Source organism: Equus caballus, chromosome 3 (assembly GCF_041296265.1).
Source record: "Equus caballus isolate H_3958 breed thoroughbred chromosome 3, TB-T2T, whole genome shotgun sequence".
NCBI classification, from domain to species: domain Eukaryota; kingdom Metazoa; phylum Chordata; class Mammalia; order Perissodactyla; family Equidae; genus Equus; species Equus caballus.
In genome coordinates this window covers 24,901,762-24,927,546 of record NC_091686.1, presented here as the reverse complement: position 1 = coordinate 24,927,546, position 25,785 = coordinate 24,901,762, and the positions used below count along the sequence as shown (strand labels likewise).

General features: G+C 37.9%; 1 protein-coding gene across 2 annotated transcripts in view; it reads right to left on the bottom strand.

The window, feature by feature from the left end:
* Positions 1-24,354, bottom strand: part of CNTNAP4 (contactin associated protein family member 4) — a 263,864-nt gene extending 239,510 nt beyond the window's left edge. The window contains exon 1 of one of the 2 annotated variants that reach the window (XM_001501663.5): positions 23,775-24,354. In XM_001501663.5, coding sequence (XP_001501713.2) covers positions 23,775-24,114 — 340 coding nt within the window. In that variant the 5' untranslated portion in view covers positions 24,115-24,354. The remainder of the gene's footprint in view (positions 1-23,774) is intronic. The other variant, XM_023637349.2, reaches the window with a different exon arrangement.
* Positions 24,355-25,785: the final 1,431 nt, after the last annotated feature.

Sequence of the window (25,785 nt, the reverse complement as noted above, 5' to 3'; positions counted from 1 at the left end):
ACACACATATATTGCTTTAATGACGAGCCCTTCTATTTTGAGTAAGCCATTAGAATTAACAGTGGAATCCACATGTATGATTATAATTTGAGATAGACAAGACTGTATCACTCCCAAAGTCACTTGGTAGGTTATCCCAATCCTCTCCTCAAGGCACAAGGCTGAGAAATGTTCTCCCCTCCATTTCCCGCACCTGCTTCTTCTCCAAGTCTCAGCTGCAGCGGCTGCTTCTCTATGACACCCTTCCTGAGAGCCGCCACCCCTCCCATTCCCTCTGGAAGGTCCCTCCTTAACCTGAACAGGCTCCTATTACAACACCTCCCAAGTGATCTGGGTCTCCATCTGCTGAGATGAAAGTGTCTGGAAGGTCAGCATCATGTCACCTCGCAGAGAAGCCTGAATACAGTGTAGCATAGTGATTATGAGTGTAGGATCGGAGCCATCCTCCCTGGACTCAAGTCCTGCCCCCTCTGCCAACTGCTAACTGATCTTAGGCACTTCATTTAAACTGCCTTCTCCCATGGTCATCCTTCCCTCCAAAAAAATTGGCACAGAATTATTAACCTAAAAAGGAAGTGATATGTCCTTGTGATGCACTGTTTCCCTGTTAAGGAAAAATTTTTAATGCTCCAAAGGCCATATTTCTCTTTATGTAGCTTGAGCTTTAGAGTTATTTGTTTCATTTACTCCAAAAAATAGAATTTAAGATTGAATATGATGCAGAAATTGAGCGGCCAAGGAAAGTGGAAAGGAATTCAGAGAACACAGGCGTCTCTTCATTTGGACACCTCTGACGATGTAGTTAGAACGCTCCAAGCATTCGTGCTGTGCCCAGCTCCATCCCATGTGCATGAAGTCGCAGCAACATGGACCTCCTAAGTATGCGCTGTTTCCATTAACTGGTATTTTCAACCTGAAATTGCCAAGTTTTAGGCTTTGATTCCTGGAGGGAAAAGTGAATAAGCCTCAATTCAATTCTTATTCTAGTCATATTAGATGATATTTCGACGTCTGTGAACATATATTCCATTTTATTACTAAATTATTTTGAGAGTTGTTATTTGCATCTCAAAATATCACACTTAAAGATGAAGGCTGAGATGCTTCACAGCGATCAGGGATTTTTCTGCACGTAAATGCATTTTAATAGGTGAGTCTGCAGAGCTATTTTAATAAACAACTATTTCTAACTAAGGGCGGGTGTGGGGAGAACCAACCAACTGGAAACAATAAGCTTCTCTGAGTAATAACATGAAATTAGATGGAGGATATTTCCTTTTCATTGACTAAGATTATTGTGTTTGATTTCATAATCAAGCAAGAGACAAGCTTGGCTGGCCTCGGGGGGGTCATTGTCACTGTTTTTGGCAGCCTAGGTAAAAGCTGGCTGAGTAGGTGTGAGTTAGCTCAGTGGGAGAACAGGCTGATACCTCTTCTGAGCTCTGGAATTTCCCCCTTTCCACAAAGGCCACATTCCCACCAGAGAAGGATGTTTCAAACATTCCCACCGTTTCAAGGACTCTTGGATGTTTCCAGCCCCCAACTGCCCTAACTGTAGATAGCATCGTGGCACCGGCCCCGTAGCCTGCAGTGTAAGCCCCTCAGCAGGGAGAATTCTAAGATGGCCCCAAGATTCCACCTCCTTGTTGTAGACACCTTGTAAACCCTCTCCACTGGAGCGCAGGCAAAACCTGAGAATATGATGGGATATCACTCCTGTGATTATGTCACATTATATGGCAAAAGGGATTTTGCAGATGTAGTTAATTAATTAAGATCACTAATTTAGTTGACTTTTAGTTACTCAAAAGGGAGATTATCCTGGGTGGGTATGACCTCATCAGGGGAGCCCTTCAAAAAGTCTTAAAGATCACTGACACAAAGAAGTCAGAGAGGACGTGAAGCATGAGTGAAACTGCCCGCCCTGGCCTTGAAGGAGTAAACTGCCATGTTGTGGAGAGCGCCATATGGTAAGAAATGATGAGTGGCCTCCAGGAGCTGAGAGCAGCCCCAGATTCACAGCAAGCAAGAGTTGAGGGCCTCAGCTGCAAGGAACTAAACTCTGCTAGCAAACACGTGAGCTTGGAGAGGATTCCACGCCTTAGAGGAGACCGTAGGATGCACCCTTAATGTTTCTAGGTCCTTCATTTCTTTTTAAATCTATTGTAACTCTCTCAACATTCCTAACAACATTCCCTTGTGACTAAACCAAATACTGGTAACTCATTTACTTCCAGGCCTTTCAGTGTATATGTGTTCACATATTATTTGCAAATACCACTATATTAATTGTTAATGTTATCTTAGGTGTTTGTACTACGTCTTGAATTAGATCATAAATTATTTAAAAATAGAAAGCACATGTTTCAATTCTTTTGCAAATCCCACCCTGATCTACTTTTGGCCTCAAAACACAACTTTTTAAAAATCTTTGAATATTTGTCCTTTGACTTTAGAACTTAAAATAATTAGCTTAAAATAATCCTTGGAGCTTTTACTATGATGATGGTATTACAACAGGCCATGATATGACATTTTGCTTTTCAAGACTACCATGCTTAAAAACTGATAATTCCCATAATAAAAGACAAAACTCAATAGTCAATTTTGTCATTCAAAATTTTTCCTTTTTTTATGCTAATGTTCTATATGCTTCTGTTCGCACTTGCCTGGAATTAGAATGTCATATAGTTTTGATTTTGTTTTGATATCTATAAGTTACCATTTTCATGTTAGTTTTTTGTTGAGTTGACCAAGTATTTAAATAAATACTTAAACAAATACACCCTCAGCACTCCAATATAAAAGACACTCTCTCCTTGACCCATCCCTCAGGTGCTTCCCTGACACATGTTGTAACGTCTAATCTACTGCAAATTTTCTTCACATTTATCAACTAAGGCATTAATAGGATGAACTGATCCTGCCAATGTACCAATGATATTTGAACTGGAGCCCTCTAGAGAAAAACGCTATTAACAATAATAGTTACAAGTACTGCATGCTATGTCCCAACCATGTTAAACCCTTACCACAACCCTGTGAGGGAGGATATTGTCTGCATTTTCTAGATGTGTAGTTGAAGGTCAGAGAATTTAAACTTCTTGCTGAAGGCTTTGGGCTTTTTTTTCCCATTCAACATCTTTACTTCTAATGACTATGTTATGCTACCAGCACCACTCTCCCACTTCATTGCCTGAACTTTTAAAGGGTTATTTGAGCAAGGAGATTGAGTACGTTTGTCCTAAGTGGGCATGATGCGGGATAGGCAAGATTCTCTATATAATGGCCAACAATGGAACATATTCTCTGCAGTGAGATTTCTTTAAATGTGCATCTTTGATGTTCCAGATAGCACCTGCAAAAATTTGGGTTATTTAACTTTTTGAAGATAAAACACTACAATAAATGAAATTAAAAATCTCTACTGGGTTCCAGAGAACACTGAGTCACAATGAGGAAAGAGAAACCAGTATAGTACAAACTCCATTTGAACATCATTTCTGTCCTCCCTACCACATTGGTATTAAACACCCACCACTCACATATTTTTTGCTCCACTCCTTTACTTGATAAGGGAGAGCCTGAGGGTCTGCATACCAGAAAATGTCCCCATTGATGTGGTTCTGGAGATGGTTTACAGTCTAGTTGGTCAATATCCCTGCAGGCAGTTGGGCCCCTGCAGAGCTTTATATGACTGTGGCCACCTCGTTATTTCAAGGATTTGGTCACTCCACTTACCGGCTTTCTGCCTTAATTTCAGATTCTAATGAATTTCTCCACTTAGTTGTATCCTAGAACTGAGTCTCTGGCTGCTTCCCAGCACTGCCCCACCCCCACCCCTCTCCTTCCCGAATGGGGTATCTGATCTAATTGCCATTCATAAAACCTGGGACATTCATTCTGAACTCATTTTCAATTCTACTCCCCCCATCCCATCAACCCTTCATATGAATGCTCCAGAACTATTACATTTTCGTTAAACTTGACTATTATATTTTGATTAAACTGCCAGCTTATTCGAATACACTGCTCTTTACCACAGCTTAGACCGTCAGCTTGGAATGGCCTCTACACAAGGAGCCATGGGTTGACCTCATCCAGCTTAAGTGTCCTCCTTGTCCTCATGGCACCCTGTGTAAGACTCTCGCACAGTAATTAAAGTAATACATTGAAGTTCTGTCTTCATATGTTTCTTGTCCCTGTCTAAATGCTCAGTGCCACAGTGTAGCTGAAAAGGCCCCACACTTACGGCTGTGGCAGTGGAACAAAAAGAAAGGGGCAGATGTAAGGACACTGGAGGAGGGACTACTCAAATTGATGGGTGAAGGTAGCAGAGAAATAGAAGTGTCTTGTAGGGTTTCTGACTATGGGTTATCAGAAAAAAATGACGCATTTGATGTTACAAAGAGGGGACAAAAGAGCACAAATGATTTCTAGCTTCTAGTTTAGTATCTGATTTATTGTCTCATAGTATGAGTAATATTTTTAAAAGAAATAGTTAAAACAGACATTTTTTTATTTTGCAAATGCCAAACAAAATCAGAAAGGGGAAGTTATTTGGAGTTCTTGGGTAAAGCGATCTGAAAACAGCATGCTGCAAGATTTTTATATAACCATTAGCAGAGTAAAAGATCACGTATTTATCTATCTATCATAAATTTCTGAACTTCTTTTTGTTTAGTAAATGTTGACAAATTTAAGAGATAACAACCAATTATTTGATAGCCTGAGAATATATATTTCAATTAACTTGGGGGAGGTTGAAGTGATAGAGTGGTATCAAGATTTTCCTGTAAAATTACTATCTTATTCCTCAGTGCTAAGCATTTAATTTCCATTGTAAATTAACTCATAATATGCACATCTTGGAGAACAGGTCTTTTTTTGTTTTTTAGAGCTGCAATATAATAAATGAAATAAATTATTGTGGTTGAGTGAAAATAAATATAAATAATCATCTTTTATTATAGTTAATTCAATACCTCAAGTTCTTGGCAATGTAGAGAATTTATATTGGTAGGGCACAATCCTACCTAATAGAATTTTGAATATATGTGTGCTGTTTTTCAGCAAAATTTGAATTAAATAATAGTGTATTACAAATGCTGACGTCTAAATGGCCAAGAAGAGCTAGAGAAGTTGTGTCATCAACTAAAATAGCTTTCTAAAGACCAGTTGCTGGTTTTGTTGTACTTGAAATTCTGAGGTTCAAAATACTAACACTTTTTTTTTTAAAAAAAGCTTTCTTTCTTATTTTTCATATATCCTCTGAGTTCTACAAATTAGTAAAGGTTATTTCTTTACAACTTTGTCGAGTAAAAACTTTCTGGGTTTTTCTTTATAGATAGATATGTCCAGGGGCGTATTTTAAAAATGTAACAGTTGCCACTGGAGAACAACTGGAAGCCTCAAATGTTTCCTGCCACGGATTTTTAAATCTCACAAGATTGCATAACACTACAGAACACGCTGGAGAATTACAGCTCTCTGGAGGGGCAATTACCTCCCGATAACAGCAAAAGAAATGGATGAGAAATGATGCGGCATTTCCAAAAATGGCACAATTAGTACCATCATAATGAACTGTACCATTTCTGTTTCTTCTCTTCTCTCTCCCTCTGTCTTGCATTTTGAGAGCAGAGTCTACCCATTTTTATATACCTGTTTTCTAGCACATGCTTCAACAGGGCTGGCACTTGGTAAATGTGTAAAAAGATTGAACATAACTCTAAGAGTATATTGTAAAATTTTAATCATTTTTTGCTTTTCCATTTTATCTAGGTCCTCTTTTTACACATCAAATGATAGATATTTCAACCCAGAATGTATTTGTCCCAAAGCATTTAACAACCCAACTATAAGAACTCAGTCTTTTGTCATAAGGGGCAAGTATTGAATCCCCACTATCTAATCCAAATGGAGTTGGGGGTAGGTATTTGAGTGGGAGACAGGAAAACATCATCATCATCAATGATAGGGAAGAATGCTTCAAGAAACCTTCAATTCAGGATATATTCTTGTTTCTGACAATAATAAGACTTCATTAGAATGCAACCACAGGTGAGGCCAGGAAGCATTATCTCAGAAAGATTTTACTCAATATGTCACCATGGCATGAATCTTCCTAGAATATTGCATTATACATATCACACACAATCTCAAAAAAATTTAGACATGATCCTTTGTAGAGACGTTGGGGAAGAGAAGGAAAAAAAAATGAATGAATTAAAATTCCTTATTCAGAAAGAAAGTAGCTACGTACAAATAGCATATTACACTTTTAAAAGCCACCAACTCTCCATGACCTCTCCTTGCTTTCCTGTATCTCTGCTTTCAATCAGTCTTGACCTCTGTCTGTCTTACATGTTCTCATGGAACAAGTCTGTTGCCTGCTCTTTATCGCCATTGTCATTGTCTCGGTTGTTCTGTCGCTCTTATTACTTCTTATAGGAATTAACTCACCAGCTAAATAGCTGATTTCTGTGTTCCCAGGATAGAACCCATTCCCTTTCCTTCATCATTCCCATCCTTTGCATTACCAGGAGTTTTAAAGTTATAAAATGCAAATCTAATCAATGTCACACACATGTGTGCACATAACGCTTATAATATTAAGATGACCCCTTAGAGATTCTGGGTAAAACACTTAGTTCTTAGCTTTACATACAATACTCATAACCTGGCTGTTCCATGGCTATTTCTGTGGCTTCATCTGCTGCTACACCTCACCTTTGGCCAGTCCTGGACTACTCGTGGTGCAGTCAAATTCTCCATGGTTTTGTGGGGCTCATTCTAACTGGCATGTTACTCCCCATTCTTTGCCCTCCTGGCTCTCCTATTCGTCCTTCAAGAAACAGCTTTCTCTGATGCTGTGCCTTTAACAACCCCAAATGCCTTGTACCCCTCTTTCATTATGCCTGCCACACTGTGCTCTACTTTTCTACACAACTAGAAAGTGGCAAAGTCGAGCTTTAAACCCAGGGTGGGCTGGTTAAGAGTCAACCAAAACAGCACTGAGCACATTGCCTGTAATAACACTGGGCATTCTGTAAGCACCCTGAACAATACCGCACATTTTGTTGTAAGGAAAGCAAAACCTTAGGCATAAAATATGATCTCGAAAGCTTATATATCTGGAAGTCAAACTTCCATTTTCAATTGTTAGCAAAAAGTTGCTGATTCTGACTATTATAACATTTCAAAACCACTGATGCTGAAGACATGTGTAATGATAGGTAACACGCCATATGGGCTTACTAAATATTTGTTGACTGAATAAATGAATAAAATGAGCAGAGTAAGGTGAAACCCCAAGAAACTTCAGAAATTACAACGGTGAGGAATGCTTTCACAGACTGAATAAACAATCATCCAACCCAGTGAAGAGTAATCATTTGTATGAAACCAAATACATCCAGGGAATATAAACATCATTTCACAAAGAATTTTTATAACATACTTAGTTAGTATTTTTTTTCTTTCTTGGGGATAATTCTCTAAATTATCAGTGCCAACTGAAAAATAACCAGGGTCCCAAAGCATGCAATTACAGGGTTCATTTAACATGGAACATAGTCACCCAGTGTAATTTCTTGGAATAAGTTTCCAAACTATCAACTCACAGTCAGTGAAAATTATAAAAACTCATCTTATATCAACTCTAGTAATATTACTGGCCATCTATTGATTTTTGAAGGAAAGGAAACACATAGGTTACCAAATAAATCAGAATGGTACTACATCAGGAATCTAAATTGAAGTGGAATATGTAGCATAGCCTGCCTTTTATTAGAGTTACCTCAAGGCATGTCTTTGTATCTCCCTCTCTGGGTTGGGGTCTCTGAATGGCAGGGGTTTATGATTTTACCCCACTGCCCTGAGTGGGACGAGAAACTCACATGTAGCTCTTTTAGAGTTTGGGTGGATGAATGAAAAGTTTCCTTACCCACCCCACTCACCCTCAGAAATCTGGAAACTCTGGGATAACTCTGATATTTGTTTTTCTGTACATCACCTTGGAAGCTCACTTAGAAAATAAACAGAGACCCTGAAGTGGCAACTGGGTAGACAGACAGGGACTTACTCTGATTGCATCTCTGCTTCAGGAAGAATGCATAGCTTAAGAAATGCCTGTTGAATGTTAAGTACAAAAGGTCATCTCAACCCTCAGTTCAAACCACTCTATTGAAAATGCTACATTTAGTTCCGGGCATCAATCAGATCATTCAATTAAAAAAAAAGAATCAGTTCATTCTAGGAGATGCAATAAATTTCAGCTCTAGGATTAGCCACTTACTTGTAGTATTTCACCTGGTATTTTACCTGGCATATGAAATATGTGATTAAATACATTCATTTTCAGCAATATCCAATTAGTTCCAAGCAAATAACTATAAAACTATGAAGGTATACTTTGTGAATGATTGCCTTAAGTGCAGAGTCACGGAAGTCCACCTAAAAAATTTATTATACAAATTAAGAAGAAATTCATTCTAGAACCAATTAATTAATGACCTACAAAAACGCTTTCCTTTAATATCTTTTATTTGTGTAATCAGAAAGGTAGGTAGGGAACTGGAAAGCAGCTCACCAATATTGTTATACCAAAGAAAATATTAAAATGGTAATCTCATTGCTTGATTCAATAGAGCAGATATTTAAGGGCATGGTGCATTGCTTGTGAGTAGGAAGAGGATATATTAAGAGCCTCAGGCACAACTATAAAGAGAACTGGGCTAGATGAACAGAGGTCAACTGTCAAAGAAAGAGTGAGGCACAAAGCGCCCTGAATGTCTCTGATATTTTTCTTTTTTAAAAAAGGGGTTGGGGTTAGTGAGGAACAGCATTCAAAGGCATATTATCTATTTCACAGAATCGTTTCTACTCTTTGGGAGACTGGCTCAAGTTGTATTGATGCTGACTTAGCAATGGAAACAGTTCTCATCCAAAGCTGTAAATCTGAAGTGTTTTTTTTTTTTTTCATTTTGATTTTCATTAAATATAGGTGGATTTCCCTCATTACGGAGGAAACAAAAGTATTGAGGAATACTAGTCTGTTTTCTTGAGATGTTGACATTTTCCTTGAAAAGATGGGAGAAATGATAAATTTCTTAGAAAGGGAAGACAAAACTCTAAGATGCCAGAAGGAAATCAAAATCCAAGGGAGGAATGATAAGGGACCTAAGAGGTTCTCCCAAAATAGTGATTCATGCCTTCCAGAGAAGACACTAGGCTCATGGTTACAACTGAAAACCTGCCTTTGCAGCAGCCCGCCCATCAGAGGCCACGGGCATCAGGCTCCAGAGGGGGATCCGTGTATGGATGATTGGTGATGCTGCTGAGGGCTATAGAGACGAGACGGCTGTGTGTATGACTGACAAGACCAATTGATGAGTGAGCAGGTTTCCTGGAGGGTGTCAGACGCACTTCTGAGATCTGTCAAATGTGGCGATCTCTACCCATCACCTCTGATTCATGTTTGAACAAATGATACTGCTAGAAGAGACACAGAACCAACTTTAAGTGTTATAAATTCCTGAGCAAGAAAGGGAAGGGTGTAAGACAGTTATTGCTTTAAGTTTCTCCTTCTAAAGTAACTTAGATTTTTGCCAAAGTGGGACAAAGACGTTGAACACTTCATGACATTGTCATGTGTAAATGGCTTAAGATACTGTGATCTTAGAGAATTACAAGAATCTTAAGATAGCCATAGATGACCTCAAACAGACACTGGCAGACCAAGAGAATTTAAAAATAAATCAGTGAGCAACAAATTGGTTCAAAATAGAGGAATGTTTAAATAAGAGTACATCCACTTCATACGTTACTATGAACCATTAAAAAAGAAAAATACAAAGAATGTTTAGTCACAAGAGAAATGTACTAGAGAGGATAGAAAACCATGCATAAGAGAAAAGACTGGGTGTGAACAGATGCTGTGTTGAGTGAAATAATGTATGGCAAACATCTGTCCCAGTTCCTGATATGACAAGGGCATTCTATAAATTTAAAATTAGACCAATTTTAAACTGAATTAAAAGAAGTTAGTAGAATGATGATTGTCTGTTTGGTTTTGGCTAGACATAGACGATATCACAGGAAGAAAAGGGAGAATCTGTGTGCCTTGAGATGTACAGATGAGAAGTGGAAAAGTGCCAGAGAAAGCAAACTGCAAAATCCACTTATGGGAAGGGGACATGAGAAACACGCAGAGCAAATCACAACACGACTGGAGCTCAGGAACATACAGGGGAAAGTAATTTGGAAGGGGATAAAATTTGTTATTGTGATCACAGCTGTGGGAGGGCAAGTACAAAGAGGTGATTTTAATAAAGGGCAGTCAATGATCATCCTACGTGTCTCTAAGAGTGTTGGAAAGAGAGTTTAGAAGAGAATAATGCACTTAAAGGAAATGACTAGCTTCAAAGATATGAAACTGTTGGAAAATGATGGGGAGGCATTTTTTTGCACCATTAAGATGCCTTCCTCTATGGGATGCCAGAAACTCTCAGGTAGAGGAAGCCAGAAAGCACCATGTGCAGATAAAAGGGAAGAAAAAGAGAAAAGACAGGGCAGTGACACCCTGTGGCAACAAGGCAGTGGAAGCTCATGGATGAACACATAGCATGCCACGCGGCAATGCCATTGAGGCATTCAACTGGAAGATGGCTTCACTCACTTGATAAGTTTCAATCAGTAAAAGCAATACATCTGCTGTTGAAATTTCAAAAATTCTCCCAAACACTATAAGGAAAGTCACTTTATTCAGGCAGTTGCACCAGGGAGAGCACTTATTATGGATTGAATTTTGTCCCCCAAAATTCATGTATTGAAGCCTTCACCCGCATTGTGACTATAGACAGTCCCTGACTCATGATGGTTCAACTTACGACTTTACAATGTGAAAGCAATCCACATTCAGTAGAAATTGTACATTGAATTCTGAATTTTGACCTTTTCCCAGGCTAGTGATATGCAGTCTGATACTCTGGTGATGCTGGGCAGTGGCAACAAGCAGCAGCTCCCACTCGGCCATGAGATGACGAGGGTAAAGAACCAATATACCCACAACCTTTCTGTTTTTCACTTTCAGTACAGTATTCAAAAAATTACATGAGATATTCAACATTTTACTATAAAATGGGCTTTGTGTTAGATGATTTTGCCCAACTGTGGACTAATGTAAGTGTTCTGAGCATGTTTAAGGTAGGCTAAGCTAAACTATTATGCTCGGTAGGCTAGGTGTATTAAATGCATTTTCAACTTAAAGATATTTTTGACTTACAATGGATTTATCAGGACATAACCAATCGTAAGTTGAGGAAGATCTGTATATTTGGAGATAGGGCCTTTAAGGAGATAATTAAAGTCATATGAGATCATAAGGGTGGGATTCTCAAGAGATAGGACTGGCATCCTCATAAGAAGAGGAAAAGACACAGAGATCCCTCTCTGACTGATCACGCACACAGAGGGAGAGGCCATGTGAGGACATAGCAAGAAGGCAGCCATCTGCAAGCCAAGGAGAGACATCTCACCAGAAACCAACCCCACTGACACCTCAATCTTTGACTTCTGGCCTTCAGAACTTTGAGAAAATAAATATCTGTTGTTTAAGCCACCCTGTCTGTAGTCTTTTGTTATGGCAGCCCTAGCAGACTGATACAGCACCCAAAGGAAATGTATCCCTGAACATGGGGAAGGAGAAGGGTTTTATTGAGAAAGAAACAAAACTGGCAAGTGCCTTGGTTAGGCAGTGTTGTAATCTTGCAGAAAGGAGTTGGTTTTTCTTTGTGACTTGAACTGTTTCAGCCCCTTATAACCTGTTTTTGGAACTGTTAAATCAAAGAAGGAATTTAGATGGAGTGGATAAGTCTTTGGGTACCAAGAAGCAAAGGGGATCAGTGTACATTCAGAGGAGAAAATTTTACCTAAGTTACACAAGTTACATACACTTAGAGTTATGTGATGCTTGACACTTCACTCTGACTGGTAAGGAAGAGATTGTTGAGAAAATGCAAGTGACAGGATCCTTGGAAGAAAGTGAGCATATTACCTTATAATTTATCAGGCCAGGGAGGCAGCCCTGAGAGCAGGTGCGTGTGGCTTCTAACACTCAGGGGAGATGATTTCGAAGGTTCATGGAGAAGATGATGTATTCCATTTCAAAGAGCAATGGATTTGGTGTCACTGAGCTTGGGTCCAAGTCTCAGCTCTCTATTCTTCCTTACTCAGTGGCTTTGGGAGTATCTCCTAAATTTCAGGTTCTTAGTTTGAAAATAGTGGTAATAATGTCTGCCTCAGGCCTGGGAGGTACACCCCACCACCTCAGAGTCCACAGAGCCCAGTGCAAAGGAATACTTGTCAATATTAATGATAACACATGTCAACATGTGTGGAAAGCCATGAACTATAAAATTCTGGCAAAAAGTCACAAATGTATACAATGAGGAGGAAGAAACATGAAAGGAATCTTAAAAAGTGATGAAGGTTTACAGGAAAATAATTTTAAAAAACGTGTGCAATTAGAAGAGGAAAATAATGTTTCAGAAATCATTAAGCTTACAAAAATTATTAAAAGCAATGAAAAAAAGATTTGCTTATGTTTGTAGGCAGGAGAAGAGCAAGAACTCTGAGGATACATTCTTTATACAGTTAATGATGAAAAATTAGAAAACTGATTTTATTTTTCTTCTCTCCTCAGCAAAGGAGAAAAGTCTTCAAATGGGAAAATATAAAACAATAAAGGCCAAGATAAAAGGGATTGAAGCCCAAGATAGATGAAGGAGATGAAAATTCCATCCAGAAATGCAGAGAGAACTTTGCAGTACAACTTGCAAATTGAAGGAGATGACCTGGGAGGTGCTCCGGAGGTGGAGCGGCATGAGGTTGGCCTGGACGGGGGCAGGTGCTGTGCCAACTTCATACTCTTGTTGTATTTTTTGTTTGCCTGTTCATGGAGAGTCCTCAATCCAAAAATGATTTGATACAGTGGCCTATCAAATTACATTTGCTATAAATAAAAAAGGGGAGCAGAGAGGGAAAGAGAGAGAGAGCAAGAAACAAACGAGTAGGTTGGCCATGATAATATGGATCCTAATGGATTATGACAGACCAGAACGAAGAACTCAACTCAACTAAGTGAAATGTGATAGAGATAAAGACAAAGTCAAAGAAAGTTTTAAAAAACAGTAGCAAAAATAAATGGTCTACTAAATAAAAAATGACTTTTTTATCATTAAAATAACACACAATTCTCCAATTTACCTAGCCTGATTCTGTTCATCTCCCTTTTTTGGTATTTCAACTGAAAGAAAAAAGCCATCTATCAGTGTATTCTTTCCACATTTACTGAATATCCTCTTTACTCCAGGCACTGTGCTAGGTGTTGTGGACACAGAAATGATAAAATAATGCCTTTGCCTTTCAAAGATTTCATAGTTTTGTAAAGGAGACATATTTTTTTAAAAATCAGTTTTGATACTCTATGCAGGGCAGGACTAGGCAAACACTCGGGTGCAATGGAGTTTCTAGTAAGATACTGGGGAGAGTTGAGGTGGTTTGATCAGGTAGGACATCACCGAGGAAGGAGGTGAGGCTTGCTTTGAGTAGAAGTTTTCCAGAAGAATCTAGAGGGAAGCCATGGAGGGCAATAAGGCAAAGGAAACAGCAGATGTAAAGGCCAGGTCCTAGAGTCTAGAAGACATTACGGGGCCAGGATTATGAGGGAGAGAAAGCAGTTAAGAAGACAAAAGTGGAAAGATCAGCAAATAACACAGAGTAGGAGGATATTTGTTTGCTATGCTAATGAGTCTGAACTTAATGTTGAAAACACCCAGCAATGAAGTATAGCTATGAGGCAACACTAGCTTTCTTTTTTGATAAAAACCTTAAACTAGATTAAATATATCAAGTTATTATGGCAGACTTACCTGAAAAGATGATACCATGTGCAGTATTTTGAAATATTGTATGATAGGGAATGGCAGTCGCAGGAAGTAGTGAGGGAGGAAGAGGACAGCTGCCTCACCAGTCGTATCAGCCAGATCAACCCCAGCAATCATTAAGATGACAGATGCCACAGCCAGAGCATCCTCACATCCAGGAAAATGAAAGAGGAAAACGATCACAGAAGGCCCCGTTTTGCTAACTCAGAAAAACAGAACTGCTGGCATCTTCTCTAGAGAATGTTCCAGTGATTAATGATACTATATACATTCTTTTCACGCTAATCTATTTCATGCTGCAATTATAGAGAGAGAAAGATTGAGAAAGAAACCATTCCATAGGCAAGCACATAGCAAGGCTTTCAAGAAATGAATGGGGTCATTTACAAGGCCACGCCAGTAAATGACCCAACTTTATATGTCAAACACAGCAAATTATTGTGGTCATAATTTTATTCTTAGTACCTAAAATTCTACATCATATTTTTACTAGCCTACTTTTTCCATTTCTCTAATAGACATTTGACTATGAAATACTTTATTTTATCATGTTCTGTTTGGTGATAAGGTCCTACAGGATGCTATGAGTTTAAGAAACCAAATCTTATCTTCAGTGTTTGCTCGTTGCTTTCTGAAATGTACCCTAGTTCTTTTCCCAAATTATCTCTCTCTTTTGTTTATTTTAGGAAAAGTTACCCATCTTACGATACTTCAGAGGTTGTGTTATGACATTTTACAAGCACATGAAGTTTTCTTAACAGGATTATAATACAAGCTCCATGTTAAAGTACAATAGTTCGAATAAGCACAGAAATCATGCACACAATGGAACAAAAGAGCCTAATTGAGCAGCTTTATAACCTTGCACAGAATTCCCTCACCACTACTTTAGATAGAATTGCTTTTATTTTAGCAATGTTCTTTTAATTAAGTTCTAAGCATCTAAAACATGGCAAATGTAAATATGTATTATAAATCCTTAATTATGAGGATCACTAAGCATTCACGCAGCTTTCTGCCTTAGAGATAGATTCTTTTTGTTTAAAATCAGCCAAAATTGAGAGATAAAAGTGAATGATGTGAAAATGTTACACTTTCTTTATAATGCCCTTCTCTTGGTACCAGTATCACTTTATTGCATTGTCTTCGAGAATTAAATTACGCTTCCATTTGGCCAGTGGCTTCTAAGCTGAAATCTCTTCTGCCCTTTTCTGTCTTCATTGCCGTCTTCAGAAAGACCAGCACCCTGCGACTGACTAGAAGTTGAGTTCAGTGTTGAGGACCCTGAGGTCTTCAAGTCGTGTTCTAGAAAATAAAGCACTTTGGGATCACAAAAGAGCAACACTGTCCCTCTGCCTGGGATGAGTTTCAACTGGATCCAAAAAGACCTCTTGCTATTTTTTAATCCCACATACTGTTTTAAAACCATACTGGAGACTATTCTGGTGTGGTAGCAAATAAGAAACAATCTTATTCTATATTCTAACACTACTTAATTAGAAATGTGCCACCTGGGGTCAATGTTTTCCATTTCTCTACCAATATGGACCTTTCCCCAATTGCCACCAACAATATCTTCCAACACATGCACACACACTAACAATTTCATGTCAGCAACTTACTTCCCTTACAGACCATTTCCAGTTTAGTTCCTTCCTTCCATTTTGTTATCTGGTGATCAACATATTTTAAAAGACAAACACATATCAATGTGTTTGAAAACTAAAGACAAGTCTTGAAGAACTAAATATATATTGAATCTTTTAGAACAAAGTTATTAGCCCAGAGAGAAGTCTAACTTTCTTAAATTTTCCCAAAAAATCTCTCTTTGATCTGATATAGGGAAGATAATTGGTTTATATTGACAGGAAAATGTGGGGCTCTCAGTTGTGGGCCGCAGGGGTCAAATGTCTGTTCAATGTCATCTAGGCATCTACTTACTCCAAGGCTTGTGACCAGTTCCTGGGAGAGTTCATCAGTGCCCTTATTCAAAGGACATTTTAAAAATCTCTCTCTATAGATTATAACTGCCAAGTAAGTCAAGTAATGAAATTACAGGTTATAGTTTGTCTAAAAACTATACAATAAATGTTATTTAGAAAGGCAGGAGAATTTATATATTTACATGCTGTTCCTGCACTAATATCAATCTCTGACCTCACCTGTAAGTACGATAATTGCCAGTGGAAAAAATGGTTATAGGAATAAATATGTCTTTTACGATTTAGAAGCACATAATATCTTATTCTAGAGCACTGCTGAGTAATGAGAGGTACTTACTAAAAAAAAGTAATTAGAGCTCTAGGCCAACTGATACATATCATACCATTTTTTTCCTTTGTGATTTAAAAACCTTAGAGTAAATTTCATCACTGTTCTATTAAATACTTATGGCATTAAAAATTTTTATAGTTACTAATTTTAAACTACTTAAAATGTCAAATGTTTTCAGGCTTCACTCACTTTTCCAATTATTACATTGGAATGACTCATTAACTGTAACATAAACAGGCTCATTTTTACCTCCTGTTATGCCATTTCTCCGATTTTATTACTAGAGTACCACTTTCCCGTGAACCATGACGAAAATTCATTGGGGAAAAAAAAAAAAACCAAACACATACTCTTCCTCTTCCAAATACTAATTTTCCTGAGGAGTACTGAAGCAGTAAAAAATGATAATTTGTGATGGATTTTGCATGAACATTCTTTACCATTACATAACATTGTAGTTTCATGTACCATATATGTGTATACCCTGGCAAAAGACATTTGAACAAAAACTTTATCCTCAAAAAACAACTGGGGAAGAAAAATATATTTAGCTGTGCAGCAGCATATCAGATTTTGTCTTTACCAACAGCGACTCACCAGGACCCTGCATCAATCAGTATTAGGGAGAGTCGAAATTCATAGATCAAAAACAAGAAAGGCTAGTTCTAGAAGTGAAACAAATAAACAAACACATATACATACATACATAGATACATGCACACCTAATTGAAGCACACAGCCCGACAACTACAGCCTTAGAACTCATTGAATGTTGAAATCTCAGACATCAGAGCTTCCCAAAAAAGGTAGTTAAGAAGATAATCCAATGGTCAATGACATCTTTGTTATTTAGAAATGCAATGGATTGTAACTTAGAGTTATGGGTAAACTATTATTTCGCAAGAAATTTTAAACCTTATTTTTATAACCTTGAAGGCTTCGAATTACAGTATTAATCTTCAGGGTAAATTTTAATTTAAGTATACTCAGTTCATCGAGGTTTTTTGATGAGTTCATTCCTCCATTAAGAAGGACTTTCACTGATAACCACAGGGTGTCCTAAAGCTCCATAATTTCTGTCTGCATTTAGTTTGGGGCATTTATTTCTCTCTCTGAAATTTTCCTTTTTTAAAAAAGTGACCAAAATCAAACTGGCCTTAGCACTTGACGCCACAATTCAAGACTTGTTTTTAAAGATCTGTTTGTTAAAGAGTATTTCTAAAGGTTCTTAACTGAAATACCCATTAAAACAATTATCCATATGAGAATTCACCACACCACCAACACAGTTCATTTCACCTCAAGGATATGGTTAATTCATAAAATATCTCCTATTTTAAGCATATAGCCTGTGATGAGTGCATCTTCCCTATCACATAAGTTAACATGAAAAAGAGCAATTTTTCTAAATAAATACTAAACAAGTTATTGAGGCCAAAATTTCTGAATCAATAAACATGAAAAAAAATTAAGCTAAGCAATAATTGAAACACCAGGCCACTGAACAAATTAGATCAAAGTCTGCATTATTTAATTTTTTGCCGTAAATATGCACCTACCAGTCTGAATATGCATATCTGAAACTTATGTAACAATGTTTGATAAATTCTCATTATTCATCCTACTGTTTTCAGGAACTGGGCCATTCTGTAAACTTTCAATCACTAAGAAGGAAAGGAAAGGATTTTTAGAAAGGGTAGTGAAAGATTTCGTAGATAACCCAACAAATTGGTAACCTAAAGGTCATTTGATTCATGAGATGATATTAAGGCCTCAATATTAATTTATCTGAGGTAAAAGAGATTCAAATTCTAAATATAGCATCAAATTGTGAAAAATAAGTATTTGTAAAGCAAGATTGACATTCTAATATAAAAAAATTCAGAGCCATATTAGGCGAGTCACTATCCTTTATCATCTATTTACAGTGGATAGTCACGAGCCCCATCACAATTCTCATTGACACCCAGAGTAAGTCACATTTCACTAAGCTCTATGAGACTGTCCTAGGTTGTCTTTGATTTGGAATTTGGGTTTTTGACAAGACAGAAATCTTCAGTGGAGCTGAATCATTAGAACAGTGTTATGAAAAAGAAACTATTTTAACATATGGCCATTTGTTTTGAAAGAAATGCTACAATGGAATTTCACATAAAAAGAATTTTTAAAATATTTTGCCCATCATATTTTTTAACTTAAACTTTTTTTTAAAACTGCTGTAAACAGTATAATGTAAATAGAATGAAGACAATGATCAGTTCTTGGAAATGAAAAGCAAATACAGTTCTAAATGGACAAAGCATTCGCATAAAAATTAATTATGTCGGCATGAGTAGGTGAAAGGCACCTGCTTAATTATTATGAATTCTCAGTGAGAAGTGCTTAAATAGAAATCTCTCAGTTTATTCAAGAAAGTTCGCCAATTTCAGAATTTTTAGGAAGCTGCTACTGTAAAAGTCATAAGGATGAGAAGACCCTTCCAATAAGATCATTTCTTTCTTACCATCAGTGATTCCAAATGCAAGGTTCTGAGCAGTATGAAGTGGAATACTTTACACCCATGAAAGTATAAAATAACAGAATTTTCATTAAAAAATGTCTAAGATGCAATTACTTATACACTTTATTGAACTTCTTATACTAATAGGATTATTTGAGATTGAAAGGGCCCCCTTTGCAACCAAAACAGCTGAAATTTTACAAATAGTTATAAATAATTTGTACCCACTGAAACAAGATTTCTGAACAATAGAGTCTTTAAGAGGAAACATACAAAGAAGATACTAACTTGAAGGTTTCTTCTACTGGCAATAGTAGCATTATCCTCACCACCACAACTCTACAAGTACGTATTCGTGTGCTATTAACACCAAATTTTTGTCAAAGAAGTATAATTTACGTACTACCCATGTCTCATCATTATATTATAGCGTATATTATTTAAATCACAGATCAATAAACTTTTTCTATAAAGGGACAGATAGTAAAGAATATTATGTAGTCCTTATATAACAAGAGGGAAATCAACTTTAAGAAAATTTTATTGATAAAATTAAAATATAATAATAATGAGTACAAATTTTTGCCATACAGGTCTACTAATGAGAAGAATGGATGGCTGAAATCTGAATTTCATATAATTATTCTTTTGTGCCACTAAGAATTCTTCTTATAATTTTTTCCAAAAATTGAAAAATACAAAAACCATTCTTAGCTCACACACTGTACAATACAGGCATCAGGCCAGATTTGGCCCCTGGGCCATGTTTTACCAACTTCTGAGCTAAATATTACATTCTCTTACAATGGATGTTATAGAATTCTGTTAATCTGTTTCCACTGAAGAGGTAAATTAGTTCAATCTTGATATAGAGACTGGCTCCCAGAAAGGAACTGTTTATATATGACACAAATTCCAAAATTAATCTTAGAAGACATTAAAATGTTTATTACTCAGAGTAAGTACCAGATATCATATGAAAGTCACGTGTTCAATCCCCATGTTAGCTATGAGCTGTGTTATCTCCACAGCTGGGGGTTGTCCTTATCAGAAATCATTTGGGGGGGGGGGCCAGCTCTGTGGCCGAGTGGTTAAGTTCGCGGGCTCCGCTGTGGCGGCCCAGGGTTCGGATCCTGGGCGCGGACATGGCACCACTCGTCAGGCCATGTTGAGGCGGTGTCCCACATCCCACAACTAGAAGGACCTGCAACTAAGATATACAACTATGTACGGGGGTATGGGGGGGGGGGGGTGGGAAATAAAGCAGAGGAAAAAAAAAAGGTTGGCAACAGTTGTTAGCCCAGGTGCCAATCCTAAAAAAAAAAAAGGAAGATTGGCAACAGTTGTTAGCCTAGGTGCCAATCTTTAAAAATAAAAAAAAATAAGAAGTCATTTGGGATGCATACAATCAGGAGTGGGGAGAATGCACCAAATTCATGAAAACACATCACTATTGTTGTTTAAAAAGTGAGTCAAAGTGCATGCTCATCTTTATATCCAAAAGCTATTTATGTAATGCATCATATAATTATATTTTATCAGTACTTTACTGTTGCATTCTCATTATTTTTTGCTACGGAAAGGAATTTGGGGGAGGAGGAGGAGGAGATGAAGGAAGCTTCTAGAAAGAATTACAAGATTAGTTTTAACCATTTGAGCATCCGTCCAGTTGCATTCAGATTGCATCCCACAGCCTGCAAGAGTGATCATCTACACAAGTAATTAGCTTCATCTAGTGTTGATTTTAACATGTTTTTAGCTCTTCTTTCAGGTTAGATATCAGATATAGCCTTTATTCCAATTAGAGAAAAGAAAGAACGCAGTGAGAAGTTACTCTAAGTTGTTCATAAGCTACTAGCGAGCATTCGATATTCTCAGAGTAAGGCTCAGTATACCTGACGCCAGAGAACCTCCATCACATGATCTGCAAGAGTGAAAATAAAAGCAAGACTCTTACTTGCCTTACTACTGACTCTGTTCCTTCTTTTGTAGTGAATCAGCCCTTCCCCCAACAATGTCTTCATGTTCAGAAAGAAATTACAGGTTCATAAGAGCAATTATAAAATAGAGAGATGTCTCTGTTCTCAGCGCAAGTGAAGACACCAACAACAGCCTGTGCAACTTCTCAAAGAGCAAGCCCTTCTAGGAGGATCTGTCTCTAAACTTTCATGAAAGGGACACCTCAATATAATAACAAACTCGCCTTGACCAGAACAAAGAGGAAAGACCTGGCTGGGACTGGTTTACGGCTTTTGAAATATCAGGTAGGGCTCTCGTCAGCAAAGAACGTGGTCCATTCAACAAAGTTCATCTTTAGACAGACAGGGAGCAGAGCCACCAAAGATGTGTGAGCACATGGGTCTGGTGGTTTATACATATTTATGTGCATATATACACACATGTACATATACATGAAGATGTATGTGTGTGTGTTTGCACAGAATCCATCTAATGTAAAGTTTCCCTGTTGATTAACTTGATAAGCTAACATTCAAATTATGATCCATCTAATCCCTGAGCTGTCCCTGGTGTACCGAGTCCTGTCCCCTGAAAGCTTTCCCATTGGCAGCCTTGGTCTGACTCAGTGGATACCAGATTTGCTCCTGGTGAAGCAGCTGTAAATAAAGAGAGAAGGTCTTTGTATTCACCAGAGAGACTGACCTTTAATTTTCTTTATTTGTATTCAGTTCTCCCTGACTTTAATATTGGTACTCAAGATTGATTCATGTTTTAATATAAAGTCTTGTCCAGAAGAACTATTGGAGTTATTGTAACACTTTTTAAAAATACTTATGCTGGTTGACAGTCGCTTGTCCATACACTGAATTCCAGCCTTGCTGGTAAACATATATACTTGTTCTTTCAAAAAGGATAAAACGTATGAAGCACCTTGGTAAGAAGTAGATCCTGCTTCCTTCCCCCCCCCAAAAAAAAACCTTACTAAATATTGAAGAATAAAATAAAAATTGGGAAATGAATGTTTTATATACACTACTGCAAATCATACAAAGTGATATTAACAAGAAATTACCGAATGCAACTTTTATTATCTGAAGTCATTTAACTGCATTTTTGACCCTTTAAGAACACTCAACTCTTAACACAGATGGTAACCAAGAACTCCAGCTTTAATATTTAAATTTTCCTAATAACTTAAAATTTTATAGATTCTTTAAGTTTATCAAATGTTTAGGAGAACATTAAACCACTTCCTGAACAAACCAAGGCCGAAAGAATACAGAACCAGGATTGCAATCTGACGTGTCGGGGAGAGGCCCAGCCAGAGCTAAGCACTCATGAAGATTCTGCTCTCCTCAGATCTTCTCAGAAGCTCATCTTTCCTTTCCTAAGAAGACATATGACGAAAGAAAGCTATCTAATGTTGATCTGCCTTGTATTGGTCTTCAAGAAAACAAACAATTGCAAAAAACTAGAGGCCCAATCAATCACATTAATATATTATAAACCCAAACACAGGCAGTGTGTTGGGAAAACAGGACTGCGCCTAGGCCAGACTTGAGCTCTGCTTTTCTTAAGGGCAGGATGCTTCGAGTAATGTACTTTCCATTGTAAGAGTGACCTCTAGTGCCTTCCTTTTTGCTGAACTTAGTAGTTGGAGGATGAATTCCTTACGGCTTTTCAACAAAACTTTGTGTGTGTGTGTGTCTGTGTGTGTGTGTGTGTTGTGATTGTTTGCTGCAATGTTGCTCAAATGGTACCATTACAGCATCGCAAGATTCTGACTACGTGAAAATATGCACGTTTTATTGACTCATGAGATTCTTATACACCCAGATTAAAACTGAATCTGAAACACAGTGCAGCATTTGAATGAATTCTCTTCTTTCAAAGTGATGGATACACCATGACATTAAGTGAGCTAATACTGAATGGAAACATGAAATCACATACAGTGTAGTGTAAAGGGACATTTGACGTGGACCAGTAAGGTCATTTATAATGTTTTTCCCATATCAGAGCACTTTAGTGTACTCAAGGGATGTGCCACAGTGAATGCCTTCTTACTGGCTTATTTGTCCCCCGAACCTAAACCTGATTGTAAAGCAACAGCATAAATTCCTAAACAGGCCTCATCGCCCTTTCTTGAAAAGCAAATGAGCTTTTCCTTTAAAATCTGAGAAAGAGATAAAAGTTGCATTTGCAGATCCTGTTTATCATTCATCACAGAAGGGAAAAGTCTCCTATTTCGAGATTTTAAGCCAAATATAACTTTTAAAACTTTTTCAATTTCTAATAAAAAGGGGATGAAGAGACTTCTGCCAAATTATTTTGGATGATATCTAAATTAGAAATAAGGTCTTCATAAATTTTCACTGAATCAATTAACTCAATCAGAATATTAGATCACGAATTTATAAAGTTAAACATTCAACCACTAAAGAATACTTTTGAAAAATCACCTGAATGTTTTTCCTTGAAGCAAAATGTAGGAAGCAAGCCCCCTCTTTCAGGAGCACTCAAGTCCCAATCTTTTAGCAGTGAGGGCACAATTCTTAATATCGGAGTTCACCTCCACCAATTCTGTTCCTGAATTCTGCAGTCCATTTCAGTTATTATCCTGGCATCATTTTAAAGATGCAGCCAGCCACCAGTCTGCCAAATTGCAAACTTCAGAAATCTAGGCTAATGCAGCATAATGTAAAGTCTGCTTTCCTGTTAGACATAATCCCAATAAAATTCAGTAATCCTAAAAAAGGAAGAAATGAAGGCATTCGCAGGCTATTCCCTGGTTAAGATGCTAATTTAATGTTTTACTAGAACTTGGGCTTTCTCAATGAATATTCAAAGAAGAGAGGATAAGATTGTGCTCATAGACAAAAAGAAAAATGACACTTTGCATATTTTGACCAGACCAAGAGGAAAAATATGTGTAAACCCAGTTATATCTGCAAGATTTTTAAGTGATGCTTCATTTACAGCAATATGCTTTGCAGCAGTTCTAGTTACAAATAATAATCATAAAAAACAACAGAATTAAAGTTTTGCAGAGAACCCCCCTGCAAGTTTTAAATCATTTGCTGTATACTTACAGGAATTCCCAGCTACGACCCTGTTCCAATTTTGAGTAGATAACAGAAGTAACGTCTTGAGGACAGCTCCAGTGACAGACCCCATGTTCACATTTATTGGGCTCCTCCAAAAGATCTTGAGTGGCTCTCGGAGCGCTCCAGTCCTATATTCGGTCCCTCTCCCAGCTCTGTCTGGGTCTTCAGCACCTCCGAGTCTCAGTCTCTCTCTCTCCTCCCCTCCCTCTCCTCCCCTCCCTCTCCTTCCCTCCTCTCTCTCTCTCTCTCTCTCTCTCTCTCTGTCTCTCTCCCTCTTGCTTTCTCGCTCGCTCTCTCTCACACACACACACATAGACTCAGGCATACACTACAGTCCTGACTCCTCACTGGAAAGCTCCCAGCATCTTTTCTAACAAGCATCCACACCGCCGAGGCCACGCCCACTCCTCGCAGCAGCGGTCCTAGAAATTGGCAGCAGCATCCTTCCTCCAAATTCACAGCAGCGCTCAGAGCTCCGCCGCGAGCTGCGCTGCTGATGAAAGCTGGACCTGGAGGCGCGGCCTGCTGCTCCCGGGCCTCCTCGGGGCTCCCTCCCCTCTCCTCTGTTCTCTAATAAACCTTAACCCTTTTCTCCCCTCTGGAGAGGTGAGTGGGGGAAGAGGGGAGGCGGCGGAGCCTCCTGATTTTCTAGAGGTCCTGCCTTTGGCAGAGCCAGTCAACATACTGAGCTAATTCCTGAATATCCGGGAGCGCATCCAGGTAAAATTGCGTTATGTTTCAAAACAAAAGCATAAAATAAGACAGAAATAACTAAGCAGCATTGGTAAATTGTAGCTAAAACTGTCCTCAGGGAAAATAGTTGCTGTTGTTTCTCTCTGTTTTTATAAAACTATCCTCTTCAGCTATGGTGCCAGGATTTTATTATGGAAATCCCTCACATGGAAACAGACCTTCCTGTTTGGCAGATATTTAAAATCATCTGGTAATAGTCTGCAAGAAATTAACATTTCTTATTTTAGTGTATCAAGAGTACAAATCCACAAATTAAATGCTGTGGATAGATTTATTTTGACGAATGCACCATGCTGTGAATATGCAGTAGCATTCTACAATCAAATTCTTTAATAACAACTCCCAAAAGGCCCCAAATGAAAAACGATGCCATACTGAAGAAAGGGAAACTCAGACATACACACACACACGTACGTACACATACTCATACCAAACCTCCCACAATATAAAGATATGATTCAGTAATCTAAAGGAGAGAGGAGTAAAGTTGAAACCAGAAGATCGACTACAAAGAAATTACTCTCCTAATGGCTGATCCATGGATACTATTTCTTGAATAGGATATTAAAATATTTAAATAATAAAGTTAATATCACATAATGATAAGTGTATCACATGGTGTCATAGAGGATAAATAGTCTCTTTAGAACAAATGTCAAGATATTTAACTGATAATGTGCTAGATTTGATAAGAATAGGAATACTGGAATTCTCAAGCGCTTCTTGGTGATTACAAATTAGAAAAAAATGTAAGCCTTTAGCGGCAGCAAACCATGGAATGACTAAAATGGGGGGGGGGAAATGACAGAAGCATCCTCCTGTATAACCATAAGAGCCAAACAAATAGTTTAGCTCTTCCCTACAAACAAAGCAGAATGGATGTTTTTGCTTTTGCTATTTTATAGATGAGAAAACAGGAACGGGGAATTTAAATGATCTGAAGAGGCCATAGAGCTATTATTTAAAGGGCTGAGGATCGGATATCATTTTCCTGACTCTGGTGTTACTGCTCTCACCCCAGGACTTACTGCCGCTCAGATCAGAGCACACCTCCTTCCTGACCTCTGTCAGTGGCAGCAGCGAAAACCTGAGGCCCTAGAAAAAACAGCAGTGGAAAAGAAAGGTCACAGCTGAGTGTTTACTCTGTATTCCTAGGCCTACGTCCCTGCTTTTCTTCTTTTCAAACATAATATATTAAGCCAAAGCAGATGTAAGTTGACAATTTCCGTTAAGTAATTATCCC